This window comes from Mchenga conophoros, linkage group LG9, assembly GCF_057382185.1.
Source record: "Mchenga conophoros isolate Kocher_MC1m ecotype Shallow Benthic linkage group LG9, M_conophoros_male_GT1.1, whole genome shotgun sequence".
In the NCBI taxonomy this organism is placed as follows: domain Eukaryota; kingdom Metazoa; phylum Chordata; class Actinopteri; order Cichliformes; family Cichlidae; genus Mchenga; species Mchenga conophoros.
Genome location: NC_140534.1, coordinates 34503574 through 34520857, shown reverse-complemented (window position 1 = coordinate 34520857; position 17284 = coordinate 34503574). Strand labels below are relative to the sequence as shown.

General features: G+C 43.7%; 1 protein-coding gene across 5 annotated transcripts in view; it reads right to left on the bottom strand.

Annotated features, from left to right (window-relative positions):
- Nucleotides 1-17075, bottom strand: part of LOC146567758 (uncharacterized) — a 32470-nt gene extending 15395 nt beyond the window's left edge. For all 5 annotated transcript variants that reach the window (XM_085287758.1, XM_085287760.1, XM_085287761.1 and 2 more), the window contains exons 1-2: nucleotides 16798-17075; nucleotides 11262-11368 (exon numbers count right to left, since the gene is read on the bottom strand). In XM_085287758.1, coding sequence (XP_085143884.1) covers nucleotides 11262-11279 — 18 coding nt within the window. In that variant the 5' untranslated portion in view covers nucleotides 11280-11368; nucleotides 16798-17075. The remainder of the gene's footprint in view (nucleotides 1-11261; nucleotides 11369-16797) is intronic.
- Nucleotides 17076-17284: the final 209 nt, after the last annotated feature.

Below are 17284 nucleotides of genomic sequence, written 5' to 3'. Positions count from 1 at the left end.
CGAAGTCCTCATCCTCTGTGTCTGAATTGAACAGCTGCACTAAATCTCCATCAAACATGCCATGTTCACTTTCTTCACTGTCAGAGTCACTTTCCGTGCCGTGCGGCTCCTCGGAAATGATGCCGGCTTTTGCGAAAGCTCGAACAACAGTGCCAGCAGACATGTTAGCCCAAGCATCTACAATCCATTCGCAAATTGTGGCGTAACTCGCCCAGCGCTGCCTTCCACTCTTAGTGAAACTGTGGTCCCCATCGGTCATCCATTGCTCCCACGCCGCTCGCAGCCTTACTTTGAACGGCCGGTTCACACCGATGTCCAGCGGTTGGAGTTCCTTTGTCAGGCCTCCCGGAATGACAGCAAGCTCACAGTTCATTTGTTTCACTAGTTTTTTCACATCGGCTGTGAGATGGGCACGCATAGAGTCACAGTGATGCGTGGAAAAAACCACCTGGTCTCCTTACATACACCTCCCTCAGCCACTCTTTCATCATTTCCTCATCCATCCAGCCCTTTTCATTTGCCTTAATGATGATTCCTGCTGGAAACTTCTCTTTTTTTTTTTTTCTTTTTTTTTTTCTCTTTTTTTTTGGCCTGTCCCGTTTGGTTCTTTTGCCATCAGAATTGTTGTCTAAAGGCAAAGAAAGATGCCCAACGGATTTACTTTACCAAACTGACCATCCCAGCCTTGCCGTAATGGTCCATTTGATTCACCTTTTATTGTTTATTTTATTTTCACTTACTGAATACGGGACAGACTTGACTGGGGGAAAGAAGGGGAGAAAGAAAGAGGGAAAGAGAAACAGCTGAGAAGAGGGACGGGGGAGAAGGGCAAAAGACAAAAACCAACAGAACGGGCAGAGAAAAAAAAATGCATATATCAATCACCTGGATCACCTGCTGAGAAAGAAAAAAGAAAGCAAGCAGAAGAGAACAAGAGTAATAGAATAAACAACATCACAATGATATATGGGAATATGACAGTAAATACTAAATGTTAAACATTATTGTGCAGCACATAAGATCAACAGAACACAGTGTGCTTTGAGGTAGGAGCCAAAAAGGGTGTAGTTTGTGGGTGTGATCACCCGCGTGTACACCTGTGAGCATGGACGCGCTTGTTTTTTTAAAAGGTTCCTTCATGTAATGAAACTTCTCTTTAGGCAAAGTCTTTCTCTTAAAAATCACCATAGGCGGCAGTTTCTGTCCATTAGCATGGCAGCCAAGCACAACAGTGAAAGAAGACTTTTCGTGCCCCGTTGTGCGTATCGCTACCGTGCTGGTCCCCTTCTTCTCCACAGTGTGACTCACCGGGATATCAAAAGTGAGCGGCACCTCGTCCATGTTTGTGATGTGGCTGGGCTGGATGTTTTTGTCGCTGATGTGTTTGCTGCAGTAGGAGCGGAAGATGGCCAGCTTTTCATTATAATCCGCTGGAAGTTGCTGCGCTACCATAGTCCTGGTCCGGATGGAAAAATGGCACCGTTTCATGAAACGAAAGCACCAAGACGGACCTCCTTGGAAATGTTCAATGTTCATCTCTTCAGCTAGTGAAACTGCTTTTAGCCGAATGGTGACCGTCGAAACGCTTCTCCCGCTCGTTCTTTGCTCGATGATCCACCGCTCAAGTCTTTCCTCCAACTCGGGCCACCTCGCCTTATGTCCGCGGAAACTCAGCTGCATTTTCTTGACCTGCCGGAGCTTGTTTTCCAGCTTCCTCCACTTGCAAACCATTGATTCATTCATCTTAAATTCTCTCGTGGCTGCTCGATTTCCATGTTCCTCCGCGTAGCTGATGGCCTTCAGTTTAAACTGTGCTTCATAGGCGTGTCTCTTTGCCATTTTCAGGGTTGTTAAAACAACGATGTTCCACATAATGCACATACCTGTCCTTTTATACAGGTATGTGCGATTGTCCGGTATATACGATCAGCGCCCACACTTCACCCTTTAGCGTTCTCAAGGTGTTCTCTACTACGTCCTCCTTACAACACACAGGGCGCACTGCACTATAGGGCGCGCCGCACTTTTTAAAGAAAATCTAAGGCTTTTATGTGCGCCTTATAGTTGCGAAAATACGGTAAACCCGGCCAAAACAGAAACTTTGATTATTGCATTAGTGCAATACCTGATATTAAACGGCGACTGGGTGACTTAGGTTCCTCCCAGAAACATAACCTTAGAAACCTTTGATCAGCTCCATCACCTAGTGGGGAGGGGGGGGGGGGGTGTCATAGTTTGGTCCCACCTTCGCTGTTGTGATTGGTTTGGGGGTAGGGACGGGCTTGGGGCTAGGGCTGTGCGATATGACCAAAAATCTCATATCCCGATATTAAGACATCTATCGTCCAATAACGATATAAATCACAAAAATGTGATATTTTCTGTAAATTCTGTGAATCTCGGGCAGCTCGACTTGCATGAAGTTTTTCCAGCTGGGCGTTGCCTACCTGGAGTCGAGTGTTTTAACTGATGCATGAAACAATACATTTTTAGACATAGGTTGTAACAGCCGCCGTTTTCTTTCTGAGTATTTATTATACAACATGCTGCGGGGGAAAGCCTGTTCTAACGTTTGAGTCTAAGGTTTATTTTTTAGCACCTGACGGCTCTTTCTTGCTTCTCATCCATAAATACTCTGCATCTTTCACGTGATTCTGTTTATTTTGAAAAGTCTCGAGAGGATCTTGAGCTTTATTGTGAAAGGTTTATGTGGAAAATAAACAAGCGGACACGCGGTGGTTTTACCATCGCTGTTGCTAACCACAAGGCATAAAAACAAGCGCTTGTCTGTCTGTAGTGTGGTTATATTAAATATAAGAGAAAGAGAGAACTTTAAGAAATTAACATAGCCACTACAGTGACCATCAAAATAATGAAAAAATATTGCCGTAAACAGTTTATTTTGCGACACCACAAAAAAAACGATAGCGTAAAATGAAACGATAGAAGTTTTTATATTGTCATCCGATATAAATCGTTATATCGAACAGCCCTACTTGGGGCGTCGGGGGATTCCCCAGGAGCATAGGGGGGAGGGTCTGTGCTGACGGACATGGGTTACTGACCTGGTAGCCTGGCTGCCCCTGGGTGGGTCCGGGACGGGTGTGGGGTTCTGGGGGTGCTCTGTCTCTGGGCTGGGGCCCTGGCTGGGCCTTGGGGGCTTGGGTCCCGGTTTGTGTGTTGCTGGGGTGGGTGGGTGTCTGGGGGTACAGCCCTGGCGTAGGGTGTCGCCAGTGCATCGAGCCACCTGGGGGGCTCTTCAACTGGTGGGGGAGGTTGTTACAGCTTGCAGGAGGTCTCCTCTCTTCAGGAACTAACTCTGCAGGAGGGGGAGATATAGGAGAGGTGGAGGAAGTTCTCAGCCTGGGTGTCTATTGTCTTGTGTAGTCTGGAAGATGAGTGGATGACAGGGTGGGTGCAGTTTTCTGTAGTGGGGTCGGGTGGGCTGTCCCAGGCTCTGTGGGGCCAGGCGGCGCTGCTGAAATGGGCCCAGGTCCGGATGGGCCTGGGCAGAGTATGGGGGTGCCTACTGGGGTCAGCTGGGCCCAGGGAGGGGTCACGTGCCCCTCCCTTCCTTCCCTCCCCATCTCCAACTGCCTCCCTCTTCCCGCTCCACCACAATCACCCACACATGCAGGGCCTTAGGGTAAAGGTGTGTCACCAGGGTGCAGGGGAGGCATCCCCCCCTCTGCTCCCTTCTAGCTGTCGGTGCCTAAATTTCATCCCACAACTTAGATATCCACATTACTCACACTCTCATATCACATACATATAGGATCTTGACATCGGTGCGTTGGTGGTTCTTTGTGTCTGGGGATGTGCGTCCAGGTACACACCGGCTCACTCCTTGGTGGCTGCTTGTCGGGGACTGGAGCCTGGGGCTCACTCAGGCCACTTCGTGGGTGAGGTGCCCTCGGCCTCTTGGCCTGGGGCTCGGTCACTCTGGCACAGCTGGCTGCTGGCGGAGCTCACGGGCGTGTCACTGCAACCCCCCCTGGCTTCTGCTCCCCAGCTGCTGAGTGACCCCTCATCTGGGGCTCTCCCCAGCTCTTTCTGGGATAGTGGCAGATCATTACATGAAGGAACCTTTTAAAAACAAGCGCGTTCATGCTCACAGGTGTACACACGGGTGCTCACACACACAAACGACACCCTTTTTGGCTCCTACCTCAAAGCACACTGTGCGCTGTCGATCTTACGTGCTGCACAATAATGTTTAATATTTAGTATTTACTGTTATATTCCCATAGATCATCATGATGTTCTTTATTATGTTGCTTTTTTTTTCTTCTGCTTGTTTTCTCTTTTTTCTTTCTCAACAGGTGATCCAGGTGATTGGTATACGTATTTTCTGTCTACTTATTTTGTTGGGTTTTGTTTTTTGCCCTTTATCCCCGTCCCTCTTCCCCGCTGTTTTTCTTTCCCTTTCTTTCTCTCCTTTCTTTTCCCCAGTCAAGCCTGTCCCGTATTTATAAAATAAATATAAATATATATAAATATATATAAAATAAAATAAACAATAAAAGGTGAATAAAATAGACCATTATGGCAAGGCTGGGATGGTCAATTTGGTAAGAAAAAAAAAAAAAAAAAAGAAAGAAAGAAAAAGAAACTAGAAAAATTTGCATTTCCTGCGAAAATGCTGTGTGGATGCCTTAACGCTGAAGATGTCTGCTGAAAAAAGCTGAAAAGGTTGAAAAACAAAAACAAAAAAATGTTGCCCTGAGCAGGATTCGAACCTGGCCCTTCTGGTACTCAAGGCAGGTACATATCTCACTGCGCCACACTCTTTCTCACAAAGAAGAGGTGGAGAGACTGACAATTGTGCTGAAATGAGTAGAAGAGGCTGAGTATTGTGCTGATAAGAGGTGGAAAGGCTGAAGACTTTGCAGAAAAGAGGTGAATCAGCAGAATTTCTGCTGAAAAGAGGTTTTTGCTTGGTTCACGTTTACTAAGGCACTACCCAAAAGGCGCCACAAGAGGGCACTCCAACACAAGAGATGACATAGAAGCTGCTGAGAATTGTGCTGATAAGAGGTGGAAAGGCTGAAAATTTTACAGAAGAGGTGAATAAGCAGAAATTCTGCTGAAAAGAGTTCAATTAGCAAAATTTCTGCTGAAAAGAGTTGAATGAGCAGAATTCTGCTGAAAATAGGTTTTTGATGAAAACAGCTGAAAAAGCTGGTAATTGTGCTGAAAAGTGGTGAAAAAACTGAAAAATGTGCTGAAAAGGGGTGAAAAAGCTGAAATTTGTGTTGGAAAGAGTTAAAAAAAAGTTTAAGTGTTAACTGAAAGAAATGTTGCCATAAGCGGGATTTGAACCCGGGCCTCCCAGTCCGAGAACAGATGCTCGTCTCACTGAGCTAAAACACAGCTCAACCCGGCAAGGAAAATCAGTGAGGCCACTGATAATGTGCAGAAATAGGCAAAAAATATTGAAAAGAAAAATCAATATCTCAAAAAGTATAGAAGTTATGAGCACCAAAAGTCATAGCTGGAATTAGCAGAAAGAGCAGAATTTTTTAAGATTTGAACTGAGAAAATCGGCTGAAAACTGAGGGAGTAGTTAAGCGCCAAAAAACGTACGGAAGCAACTTGAAGATGAAGAAAAGATAAAGAACTAGAAAAATTTGCATTTCCTGCGAAAATGCTGTGTGGATGCCTTAAGGGCTGAGGATGTCTGCAGAAAAAAGCTGAAAAAGTTGAAAAAAAAATGTTGCCTTAATGAGGATTTGAACCGGGCCCTCCTGGTCTAAAGGCAGCTATTTAGCTCACTGAGCCAATGTCATTCTCACAAAGAAGAGGTGGAGAGATTGACAATTGGGCTGAAATGAGCAGAAGAGGCGGAGAATTGTGCTGATAAGAGGTGAAAAGGCTTAAAATGTTTCAGAAGAGGTGAATAAGCAGAATTTGGGCAGAAAAGAGGTGAAAACTGAATATTTTGCTGAAAAGAGTTTTTTTTCTGAAAATAGCAGAAAAAAGTGAAAAACTTTTCTGAAAAGAGTTCAATCAGCAGAATTTGTTTCCAGAAAAGAGTTCAATAAGCAGAATTTTGCTAAAAAGAGTTTTTTTCTGAAAACAGTAGAAAAAACTGAAAATTCTGCTGAAAAGAGTTGAATGAGCAGTATTTTGCTGAAAGAGGTTTTTGCTGAAAACAGCTGAAAATGCTGGTATTTGTGCTGAAAAGTGGTGAAAAAACTGAAAATTGTGCTGAAAAGGGGTGAAAAAGCTTAAATTTGTGTTGAAAAGAGTTAAAAAAGTTTAACTGTTGACTGAAAGAAATTTTGCCATAAGCGGGATTCGAACCCCGGCATCCCAGTCTGAGAACGGACGCTCATCTCACTGAGCTAAAACACAGGTCAAGCCGGCAAGGAAAATCAGTGAGGCCACAGATAATATGCAGAAAAGAGCAAAAAATATTGAAAAGAAAAATCAATATCTCAAAAAGTATAGAAGTTATGAGCACCAAAAGTCATAGCAGGAAAGAGCAGAAAGAGCAGAATTTTTTAAGATTTGAACTGAGAAAATAGCACAAAAACTGAAGGAGTAGTTAGCGGACAAAAAACGGAAAAAACGGAGCAACTTGAAGAATAATAATAAAGAACTAGAAAAATTTGCATTTCCTGCGAAAATGCTGTGTGGATGCCTTAACGCTGAAGATGTCTGGTGAAAAAAGCTGAAAAGGTTGAAAAAAAAATGAATTTTTGCCCTGAGCAGGATTCGAACCTGGCCCTTCTGGTACTCAAGGCAGGTACATATCTCACTGCGCCACACTCTTTCTCACAAAGAAGAGGTGGAGAGACTGACAATTGTCCTGAAATGAGCAGAAGAGGCTGAGTATTGTGCTGATAAGGCACTACCCAAAAGGCGCCACAAGAGGACACTCCAACACAAGAGATGACATAGAAGCTGCTGAGAATTGTGCTGATAAGAGGTGGAAAGGTTGAAAATTTTACAGAAGAGGTGAATAAGCAGAATTTGGGCAGAAAAGAGGTGAAAACTCTGAATATTTTGCTGAAAAGAGTTCAATCAGCAGAATTTCTTCTGAAAAGAGTTCAATGAGCAAAATTCTGCTGAAAAGAGGTTTTTGCTGAAAACAGTTGAAAAAGCTGATATTTCTGCTGAAAAGTGGTGAAAAAAACTGAAAAATGTGCTGAAAAGGGGTGAAAAAGCTTAAATTTGTGTTGAAAAGAGTTAAAAAAAAAGTTAATAAGTGTTAACTGAAAAAGTGTCATAAGCGGGATTTGAACCCGGGCCTCCCAGTCCGAGAACAGATGCTCATCTCACTGAGCTAAAACACAGGTCAACCCGGCAAGGAAAATCAGTGAGGCCACTGATAATGTGCAGAAATAGGCAAAAAATATTGAAAAGAAAAATCAATATCTCAAAAAGTATAGAAGTTATGAGCACCAAAAGTCATAGCTGGAATTAGCAGAAAGAGCAGAATTTTTTAAGATTTGAACTGAGAAAATCGGCTGAAAACTGAGGGAGTAGTTAAGCGCCGAAAAACGTACGGAAGCAACTTGAAGAAAAGATAAAGAATAAAGAGAAACAGGATCCACACAATCAAAGCATTGCATAATCTTTAGCCACCGTGTTCAACGCTCGACTTCACTGCCATCAAACATTACAGCACGATTCATTTTCTAGTTTTGAACTGCAGCTGTTTGAGTTGCACCTGAACTCTGCTGTCCCATTGTTGTGTGGCCTCATACACCGTCCTCCCAAGTTTAATAAGGATTTTATCAAAGAGTTTTCAGATTTTATTGCTGGAATTGTTCTTAAATTTGACAGTTTTTTTAATCTTTGGTGATTTAAACATCCATGTCTGCTGTGACTCCAAACTTATGGTCAAGGACTTTTTAAATATTATTGACTCTTTTAACTTGACCCAGTGAGTTACCGGTCCCACGCATGAAAAAGGTCACACACTGGACTTGGTGCTTTCCCACGGGCTGGATGTGTGCATAATGGAAATATCTGAGTTGTGCATCTCCGATCATTTTCCTGTATTGTTCACTGCTGCTCGGCAGATAACTTGTGTGCCCCCTTCACGCAAAAAACAAGCGCTTGGCCTCCTAGGACCTGGCATCCACATATGTGGGCATCACATTTTGGGTTATTTAGACCAAAATACTCAATTTTGCTCTACAAGGGCCTGATATCCACTTACGAGGACATTATACTGCTGCTGTTCTATCGACATTTTAAATGAATATCCTAATTTTTCTTAGAAACAAAAATCAGGTTAAAAAAAAAAAAAAAATCTGGCAATTCTATGTTTTTACATTCATCGGGCCCCAATACGGCCAAATATCAATGAGAAATAAAAAAAATGCATGCTGTGGAAGAGTTCAGCTCTTACAGTACATATATAGATAGAAGAGCATTCAGCATTAAAAATAAAAACTGCCTTTGAGCACTGGTTTGCTCACTGGAATGAGCAGTTAACCATATAAAATTGCACAGCTGAGAGCTGTGCGATTTTCAAAATAAAGCCATAAAAAGGCCGTAGACAAAACTGCACAAATAAATGTGTGGTGACCGCTGAATCAGGGAACAGCCAAAAGTAGTTTAAGCATGTTAGTGTGGCAATATTTGTTAGTACAGCTGAGACTGCCATCCCACATGGATTTTCTGCTCTCCAGATTTCTAATTTATGATTATTACATTAACCTAAAAAGTTATTTCAAAGCCTTATTTGGACATCCAGAATACATTAAAACAGTCAAGCGCTGATGAAATGGATACCCCGATGAAAGAAGGTGGTCCCTGAGATGTGTTATATTTGCAATGTGAAGTTTGTTTGTGCCAAAACTGGAGTCCAAGGAAATACAATACAGAGCAATAATCTGTGGTGTTTGTTATAAAATCAGATCTTCTTCGAGTTTCTTATCCCATGGACCAACAGAAGGGCAATTGCCAGTAGCTACAATCCGGAGAAAATGAGTGACGCTGGAGTGTGCTGATTACAGCAGGCTTATCACAATAGTAGAATAAAAAAAATAAAAATAAAAATAAAAATAAATTCCAACACCCAGGAAAATACCATTTTTGAAATACCTCAAGTGAAGCAAAAAACTTGCAACTTGGACAGCCACTGGTACAGCCTTTCCAAACCAGTATGAACTGAATCACACTGGAAATCAATGTTCTCTAGTTAAAAGAGTGTAAATGCACTATGAAAAGGTGAGACGTGTACTTATAGCCATAATAAAAATGATGACTGACATATCACATACTTTTTAATGGACAAATGATTCATTTGTTCTGCATGTATGAATAAGTGTACAGAAATTGAAGATGAATACTTAACAATAAGCCTGACGCTAACAAAGACCATGTAGTGCCAATATAAACTGTGTGAAAGAGAAGTGTGTGTATGAGCAGCAGTGTCTTTTACAAATGCGATTATCTTCGAAAGCTCATAACCATATCTCGTGCTAAAAGAAATATCTCCTCACTGTGTTGGGTGAGCTTGGGCTCCTATGCCAAGCAAGCTGGAGAAAATCCATAAATACGCCTGGAGTAACACCCAAGAGGAAACACAGAAAGCGGTGTGATAGGATGTGGAAGCAGGGTAAGCGTGGAGGAGCTAATGCGAGGCTAGCTGCTAACGCCAGGGGTGTTGAGCTCCAGGCCTTGAGGGCCGGAGTCCTGCAGGTTTTAGATCTCACCCTGGGTCAACACACCTGAATCAAATGATTAGTTCATTACCAGGCCTCTGGAGAACTTCAAGACATGTTGAGGAGGTAATTTAGCCTTTAAATCAGCTGTGTTGTGTCACGATCCTGGGTTTTTTGACCCAGCGTTTTAAGTTCAAGTTTATTTTGATGTTTATGGTTTATGGTATGTTTAAGTTTATTAGTTTAACTAAGTTCATTTGTTTATTAGTTTCTCCTTGTGTTTTTAACCACTGTTAAGTCTCCCTTATCCTTTATGCGTTTCATGTCTGCATGTCTTTTGCCATTAAGTTAATGTAGTCATGTTTCATTATGTTGCCGGTTTTATCTTGAAGAGGTCCTGTGTGTTAGGTTTATATTGTTGGATTGTCATTTATGCTTAGAAATATATACTCATATGTGCTTAGAGTTATATAATCGATTCGTCGTACCTTCTCTTACTGATTTATACTATGGAAGGACACCTACTCTGTATCTGTTTAAGTATAAGAGCCCTTTGTTTAGGTGGACCGCTGGACTACTGGCACCAGCTTTTGGGAGTCGTTCACAGGGGTCACATCTTGACACAGACGCCACTCTTCGTTCACATGCATACCTGTGTAAGACGTCATATGTTAATGAACCTATGCATGTTCATGTAACCACAATAAAGAGCAGTGCTACAGGGGAGCTAACTGAGCGACTGGGGTTCAAGCAGAAGGAACGGCGCTCATCACAGTTCTCTCCCTCGTGCACGAGAGCACACAAGGAGCTCTGGTGACTTGCGTCTTGCTTTTGCTGATGTAGTAGAATTGTCTCGTTCCGGCGGTGGGTCTGTGCCAGACAAACCCATCACTGTGTTCCCGTGTTCATTGTGTTTAGTTTTACACTTCCCCTGTGACATCATTATGTTCATTTGTTTCAGCTGTTTCCCCATTTAATGTCACTTCTCCTGATCACCTCGTGTGTATTTAAGTCCTCAGTCTTCCTGTTTTCAGTGTTGCGTCCTCCCTCATAGCTGTGTGAGTCACTCTGTGTTTTCATGTATGATTTATTAGTTTTCCCAGTTTAGTTTTATATCATTTTCCCTTGTTTTCAGCAATAAGGCTGTGCTTTTTATCCTCAGTCTTGGTGAGTTTTGCATTTGGGTCCTCTCCTGCCTACACACAGCCATTTTGTGACATGTTGGATCTAGGACACGTCTAAAACCCGCAGGACTCCAGCACTCGAGTCCTGGAGTTCGACACACACACACAGCATACAATATACTCCCCAGATACACACACTACATTATTTAGTTATCCCCTTCTGTGAAAGGACTCCTGGTACGTGTATGAGTGTGACCATTTGGACTTGAGTTTGTTTTTTAATTTAGATTTTATGTTATTTACTCATTTATTGTTGCGATTTATTACTAGCTTTTTAATCTTTTTTTTTCTAATTGTATTGATTATTGCACTGTATATGCTGGTGAGAAACGGTATATTGTTTCAGCCTGGGTAACACCATACAAAATGACAATAAACTTCTTCAATCTTGACAAACAAGCATCAGCTGATGAAGTGCACATAGTTTCAATAAAAGTGATAGATTCTTCACCTTTTGTGTTGATGACATTTTTGTCCACTGTAGCAGCTGAGCTGAGCCCAAATGGTTGAAAATGTTCGTCTGGTGCTCCGTTGGACTCTCCTCCTCTTGCTGATCAGCTGGGACACAAAACAGATCTTTGTAACATCACAGTGAAAGATAGTACGCACCGTGCGTAGTGCACGTACTTCAAGCGTGCGGTCTCTTAATCAGATTGTTAAGTGATGACGTGACGAATCCTACTTCCGGGCCTAAAGTAGTCTGTGTTTAATATGGCTTTTGTGTTGTTAACATGTTTAATGTTTTGTATTTTCTTCTATTTAATCTCAAAAAGCTCCTAAAAAGTCAGTGATCACTGTTGACCTCCCTCGGCTTTTATTGCCGCTAATCATTTATTGAAGCTCAGTTTTTAAAACCTTAGGATGTAACTACAGCCCAGCCCATGCAGCAGTATAGGAATGACAAACCTCGTATTGTGGATGGATTATCTCAGTTGTTCTCCTGGCTGAAGTTTGGTCCTTTTACAGCATCCTGCCATGCGATTACATTTGTTCCTGACCACCGAGAATCCTCACGTTAACTTTTATTGAGTGGAAAAAAAGTTTGTTTGTATTATGCTAACATAGCTGTGTCGCTAGCGGTCACGTAGCACATCATTATATACCAGCTAGCCAAACTTCAGTAACCCTACAAACGTCACTGCTGTTTAGTTTTCTGTCTTCATTTATGTTGGAAGTGATAACAGAGCTGTACGTTTGAATTTGTTTCCAAAACCCCGCAGTCAGGACATGCTATATTGTATTTAGATAGAAGCTAGCGAGCAACTCCCTGCTAACTTCTAACTCCGTTAAATGTCATAAATTTCGTTTTCATGGATGCCTGGATGTTAAACTCAATTGTTACACCTGGTAGAGCAGAACGCTGATCATTTTATTAAAGATGAAAGACTTTAGACAGTTTTTCAACTCTCAGTAATGCCATAGTGATCGTTTGATATATGGACCTGCAGCGGAGTTTAGACCCAGACACGGCTAGTGACGTCAGACTGAACAACCGGACTGGGACTAGAGCAGGGCGATATGGCCAAAAATATTTATCACGATATATATTTGAAAATTTGCGATAACGATATAACTGACGATATAATTGATGCGAGACAAAATACAACTCAAAAACATTACTAGCACAAAAAGACAACCTTCCATTTATTTTCACTTAAACAAGAAGCTGGTTTTTATGTACATTAAAGCTTTATAAAAATGTAACAGTGCAAATGCAAATTCCTTGCTGACAGTTTAACCAAAAGGTATTTCCAGTAGAAATGGGCTGACATATCCTGAGCATAACCATGTATAATATCCACTGAAGTTAAAAAGAGGTGCTTTGCAACATTAAACTACAGTGTGCAGTACGTATTTTCCAGACCATAAGGTGCACGGGATTATAAGGCACATTAAGCGAAACAAAGCAGTCAGATAAATCAAACTTTATTAAACTCATTCTTCTTGCTTCCTCCACTTCTGTACCATTGATTCATTAAGGTTGAATTCTCTGGCAGCTGCTCTATTCCCATGTTGTTGCAGTATATTAATGACTAACCTCGTATTGTGGATGGATTATCTCAGTTGTTCTCCTGACTGAAGTTTGGTCCGTTTACAGCATCCTGCCATGCGATTGCATTCGTCTCTAACCACGAGGAACCTTAACGTTAACTTTTATAAGTGGAAAAGTGTTAGTGTTCGTCCTCCAGCTTCACTGTTTATGTTATGCTAACATAGCGGTGTCGCTAGCGATCACGTAGCACATCATTATATAGCAGCTAGCCCAACTTCAGTAACCCTACAAACGTCACTGCTGTTTAGTTTCCTGTCTTCATTTATGTTGGAAGTGATAGCAGAGCTGTACGTTTGAATTTTTTCAGAAATCTCTCAGTCAGAACATGCTATATCCTGAGCATTAAGTGCCGCCCTTTCTATCTGCCCCGTGACTTCACCTCGGTCATCGCCACGGCGGTCTACATCCCACCCCAAGCGGACACAGGTATGGCTTTGTCCGAATTACATGATGTGCTGAGCTCGCTTCAAAACAAGGACCCGGGCGCAGCCCTTATTGTAGCAGGAGACTTTAACAAAGCGAACCTCAGACAAGTCATGCCAAACTTTTACCAGCATGTCTCGTGTCCAATGAGAGGGGATCGGATTTTGGATCACTGCTACACGCCATACAAGCAGGGCTACAAAGCTGTCTCACACCCGGCTTTTGGGAAGTCTGACCACAACGCCATCTTCCTCATCCCCCAGTATAAACAAAGCATACGGAGGGAAGAAGTAACCACGAGGGAGGTAAAACGGTGGACTGCCCAATCAGAAGCTACGCTACAGGACGCACTCAACGACGTCGACTGGGACATGTTCAGAGCATGCGCAGTCGACATCAACGAGTTTACGGAAGTAGCAGTATGCTTCGTCAATATGCTAGCGGAGGAGATTATCCCCACTGCGAGAGTCACCTCATTCCCAAACCAGAAACCGTGGATGGACAGATCGATCCGCACTGCAGTAAACGCCAGGACCGCCTCCTACAACGCGGGTCTCGCCACTGGCGATATGAGCGCCTACAAAGCGGCCTCATACGGCGTGCGGCGCGCGGTGAGAGATGCTAAACGGCGGTACCGGGAACGTGTGGAGTCCCACTTCCACCAGGGCGACACACGGAGTATGTGGCACGGACTACGCACCATTACGGACTACAAAGCCAGGGACACTGCGCTGATCAACGCTGACTCTGCATTCACCAACGAGCTGAATCAGTTCTACGCCCGTTTTGAGGTTAGCCAGGCGGCTAATGCTATCTACCGCCTGACTACCGAGGACAGTGACGTCATCAGCGAGAGACCGGTGACCAGCATCGCGGAGCATGACGTCCGAGCGGCACTGAGGAGAGTGAACACAAGGAAAGCGGCGGGGCCAGACGGCATCACCGGCCGCCTGCTGCGCTGCTGTGCTGACCAGCTAGCAGGTGTGTTCACTTACATCTTCAACGAGTCCCTGGCGAAGTCTGTGGTCCCCACATGCTTCAAAAGATCCACCATCATCCCTGTGCCCAAGAACAGCAAACCCTCATCCCTGAATGATTACCGGCCAGTTGCACTGACCTCGGTAGTAATGAAGGTGTTTGAGAGGCTGCTGAAGTACATCATCTCCTCCTCCATCCCAGACACCACAGATCCGCTGCAGTTCGCCTACAGATCCAACAGATCCACAGAGGATGCCATCGCCCACGTCCTACACACCACTCTCAGCCACGTGGACAAGAAACAGGGTAACTATGTGCGAATGCTGTTTGTTGATTACAGTTCAGCGTTTAACACAATAGTGCCCTGCAGACTGTTCACAAAGCTGAGGGATCTGGGACTTAACAGCCGTCTGTGTGCATGGGTGTTGGACTTCCTCACTGGCAGAACTCAGGTGGTGAGGGTGGGCAGGTGCTTCTCCATCCTCTCACCACTGCTCTACTCCCTCTACACTTCAGACTGTGTGGCCACCCATGGCTCCAACACCATTGTGAAGTTTGCTGACGACACAGTGGTGTTGGGTGCCATCTCCAACAACGATGAGGCGGCCTACATGGATGAAGTGAAGAATCTTGCATCGTGGTGCCAGGACAACCACCTCCAGCTGAACGTCAGCAAGACCAAGGAGGTGGTGGTGGACTTCAGAAGGGGTCAGCACAGAGACTACAAGCCCATCATCATCAATGGAGCTCCAGTGGAGAGGGTGCAGTCCTTCAAGTATCTTGGTGTCCACATCTCCTCAGACCTGACATGGGCTGCCCACATTCAGGTCCAGACCAAAAAGGCTAGGCAGCGCCTGTATCACCTACGACAACTGAGGAAGTTCAGGGTCTCTCCAAAGATCCTCAGGATTTTCTATACAGGCGCTGTGGAGAGCATCCTCACACAGAACATGACATCGTGGTTTGGGAACAGCTGTGTGAAGGACCAAAAAGCTCTCCAGAGAGTGATCCGTACAGCAGAACGCTGCTGCAGGATTGCTCTCCCCCCGCTTCAGGACACCTACACCAGGAGATGCCGGACTAGAGCAGCGCAGATACTGATGGACCCGTCACATCCAGGCAACAAACTGTTCCAACTTCTGCAATCTGGTAGAAGGTTCCGCATCTTCCGGGCAAGGACAGAGAGACTGATGAGGAGCTTCTATCCCCAAGCCATCCGTGCCCTAAACACACACACCCGCCCTCTCACATCATCTATAATTGACTGAGACAGGACTCTCTTCCAGACACTAAACCAAGGCACAATGTACATTTCAATTCCTTTAATTTTAAATATGTTTATATTGTCTATCCTGTAAAATAGTTAGATGTCTATTCATATTAATGTACAGAATTCACCTGCTTGCTGCTACTACTGCACATTCACCCAGTGTATATACTATATATATATATATATATATATATATATATATAAAATGTTCTTCCTCTACACCCCCCCCCCCCCCCCCCAATTTTTGCACATGTCGAGGAGCGTGTCAGGCTACATTTCACTGTGTGTTATACTTGTATAACTATGCATGTGACAAATAAAGAACTTTGAACCTTGAACCTAACGTACGGCATAACAACATGGTATGCAGGGTGCTCAGCTGCAGACAGGAAAGTACTGCAGAGGGTCATCAACACAGCCCAGAAGATCACTGGCTGCTCTCTGCCCAGCCTGGAGGTCACTGCAAACTCTCGGTACCTCAGCAGAGCTGGCAATATCATCAAGGACTACTCTCACCCCAGCAACCAACTGTTTGAACTATTACCGTCAGGCCGACGGTACAGGTCACATAAAACCAGGACAAACAGATTCAGGGATAGCTTCTTTCCCAGAGCTATCACCGTAGTAAATAAGCACAAAAACAATTGAACCTATTCCATACCGTCACTGTCATTATATTAATGCTGCTATCCTGTATATATTGTACATACTATTGTTTGAGTACCTACGATTGTTTTTTTGTACTTTTATATTTTACATTTATATTTATTATTGAAACTTGCACCAAGGGAGTGGCACTCCAATTTCGTTGTACTCTGTACAATGACAATAAAGGCTATTCTAAATGCGTGTCTGTAGATGTGAAATAAACGTGACTGAATGAATAGATGTTGAACAGCCGTGTTCTAGCAGCTGCAATTTAAACACAGTAAAAGAGATTGGGCAGCATGGACACACACACACACACACACACACACACACACACACACACACACACACACACACCTTCCTGTTATCACTTAAATAGAAATGAAGCTGCAGAAAAACAGCTGCAGGGACAATGAAAAGCCTTTTCTGCTCCAACTTCTCCCAGCATGCTGAGCTAATGATTAGTTGGTGTTTTTCTCCAAACACTCTCTCACTCTTCTCTCAACGTGTTCACAATAAACTGTGAACAGACACCGAGGAGAGCAGCAGAAGACCTCATTCAGGAGCTAAACTCAACATGAACTGAACTCACAGTAAAGTTAGCTCGGTGCTTACCTTTAGATGAGCCCACAAACCGAGAGAAACTCCGCGATGAAGCTGCAACTCTTTCCAAACACAGGAAACAGATCAGGGAGCAGAGACCCACGTGGTTCACGCTGATCTCAGCTACGATCCAGGAGACAAGGGTGGGCAGATCGATGCAGATATCGATCAGGACGCTGGTAGTGGTTTATGATCGATACTTTAGTTCGTTTCTCTCCTCTAAGTTCACTACTTCACTCCCGTTTCATGAAAAAGCAGCTCTCTCTGCTCGACTCCTCTCCTGCACACACTCTTTGCTCCGCCCCCTTCTTCCTGATTTGCTTTGATTCGTTACTGTGCGATCACGTGACTCAGATGCCCTGAGAAAACACATTTGGGCTGCAGACAGTGAGAAAGAGGAGCAGCATGTGCAGATATTGCACATCGGTAAATAAAAACAGTAATGCGTGTAGGAATACTGTGGCAACACCACCAGTTTATAAAGACACGAAGGAGAGCA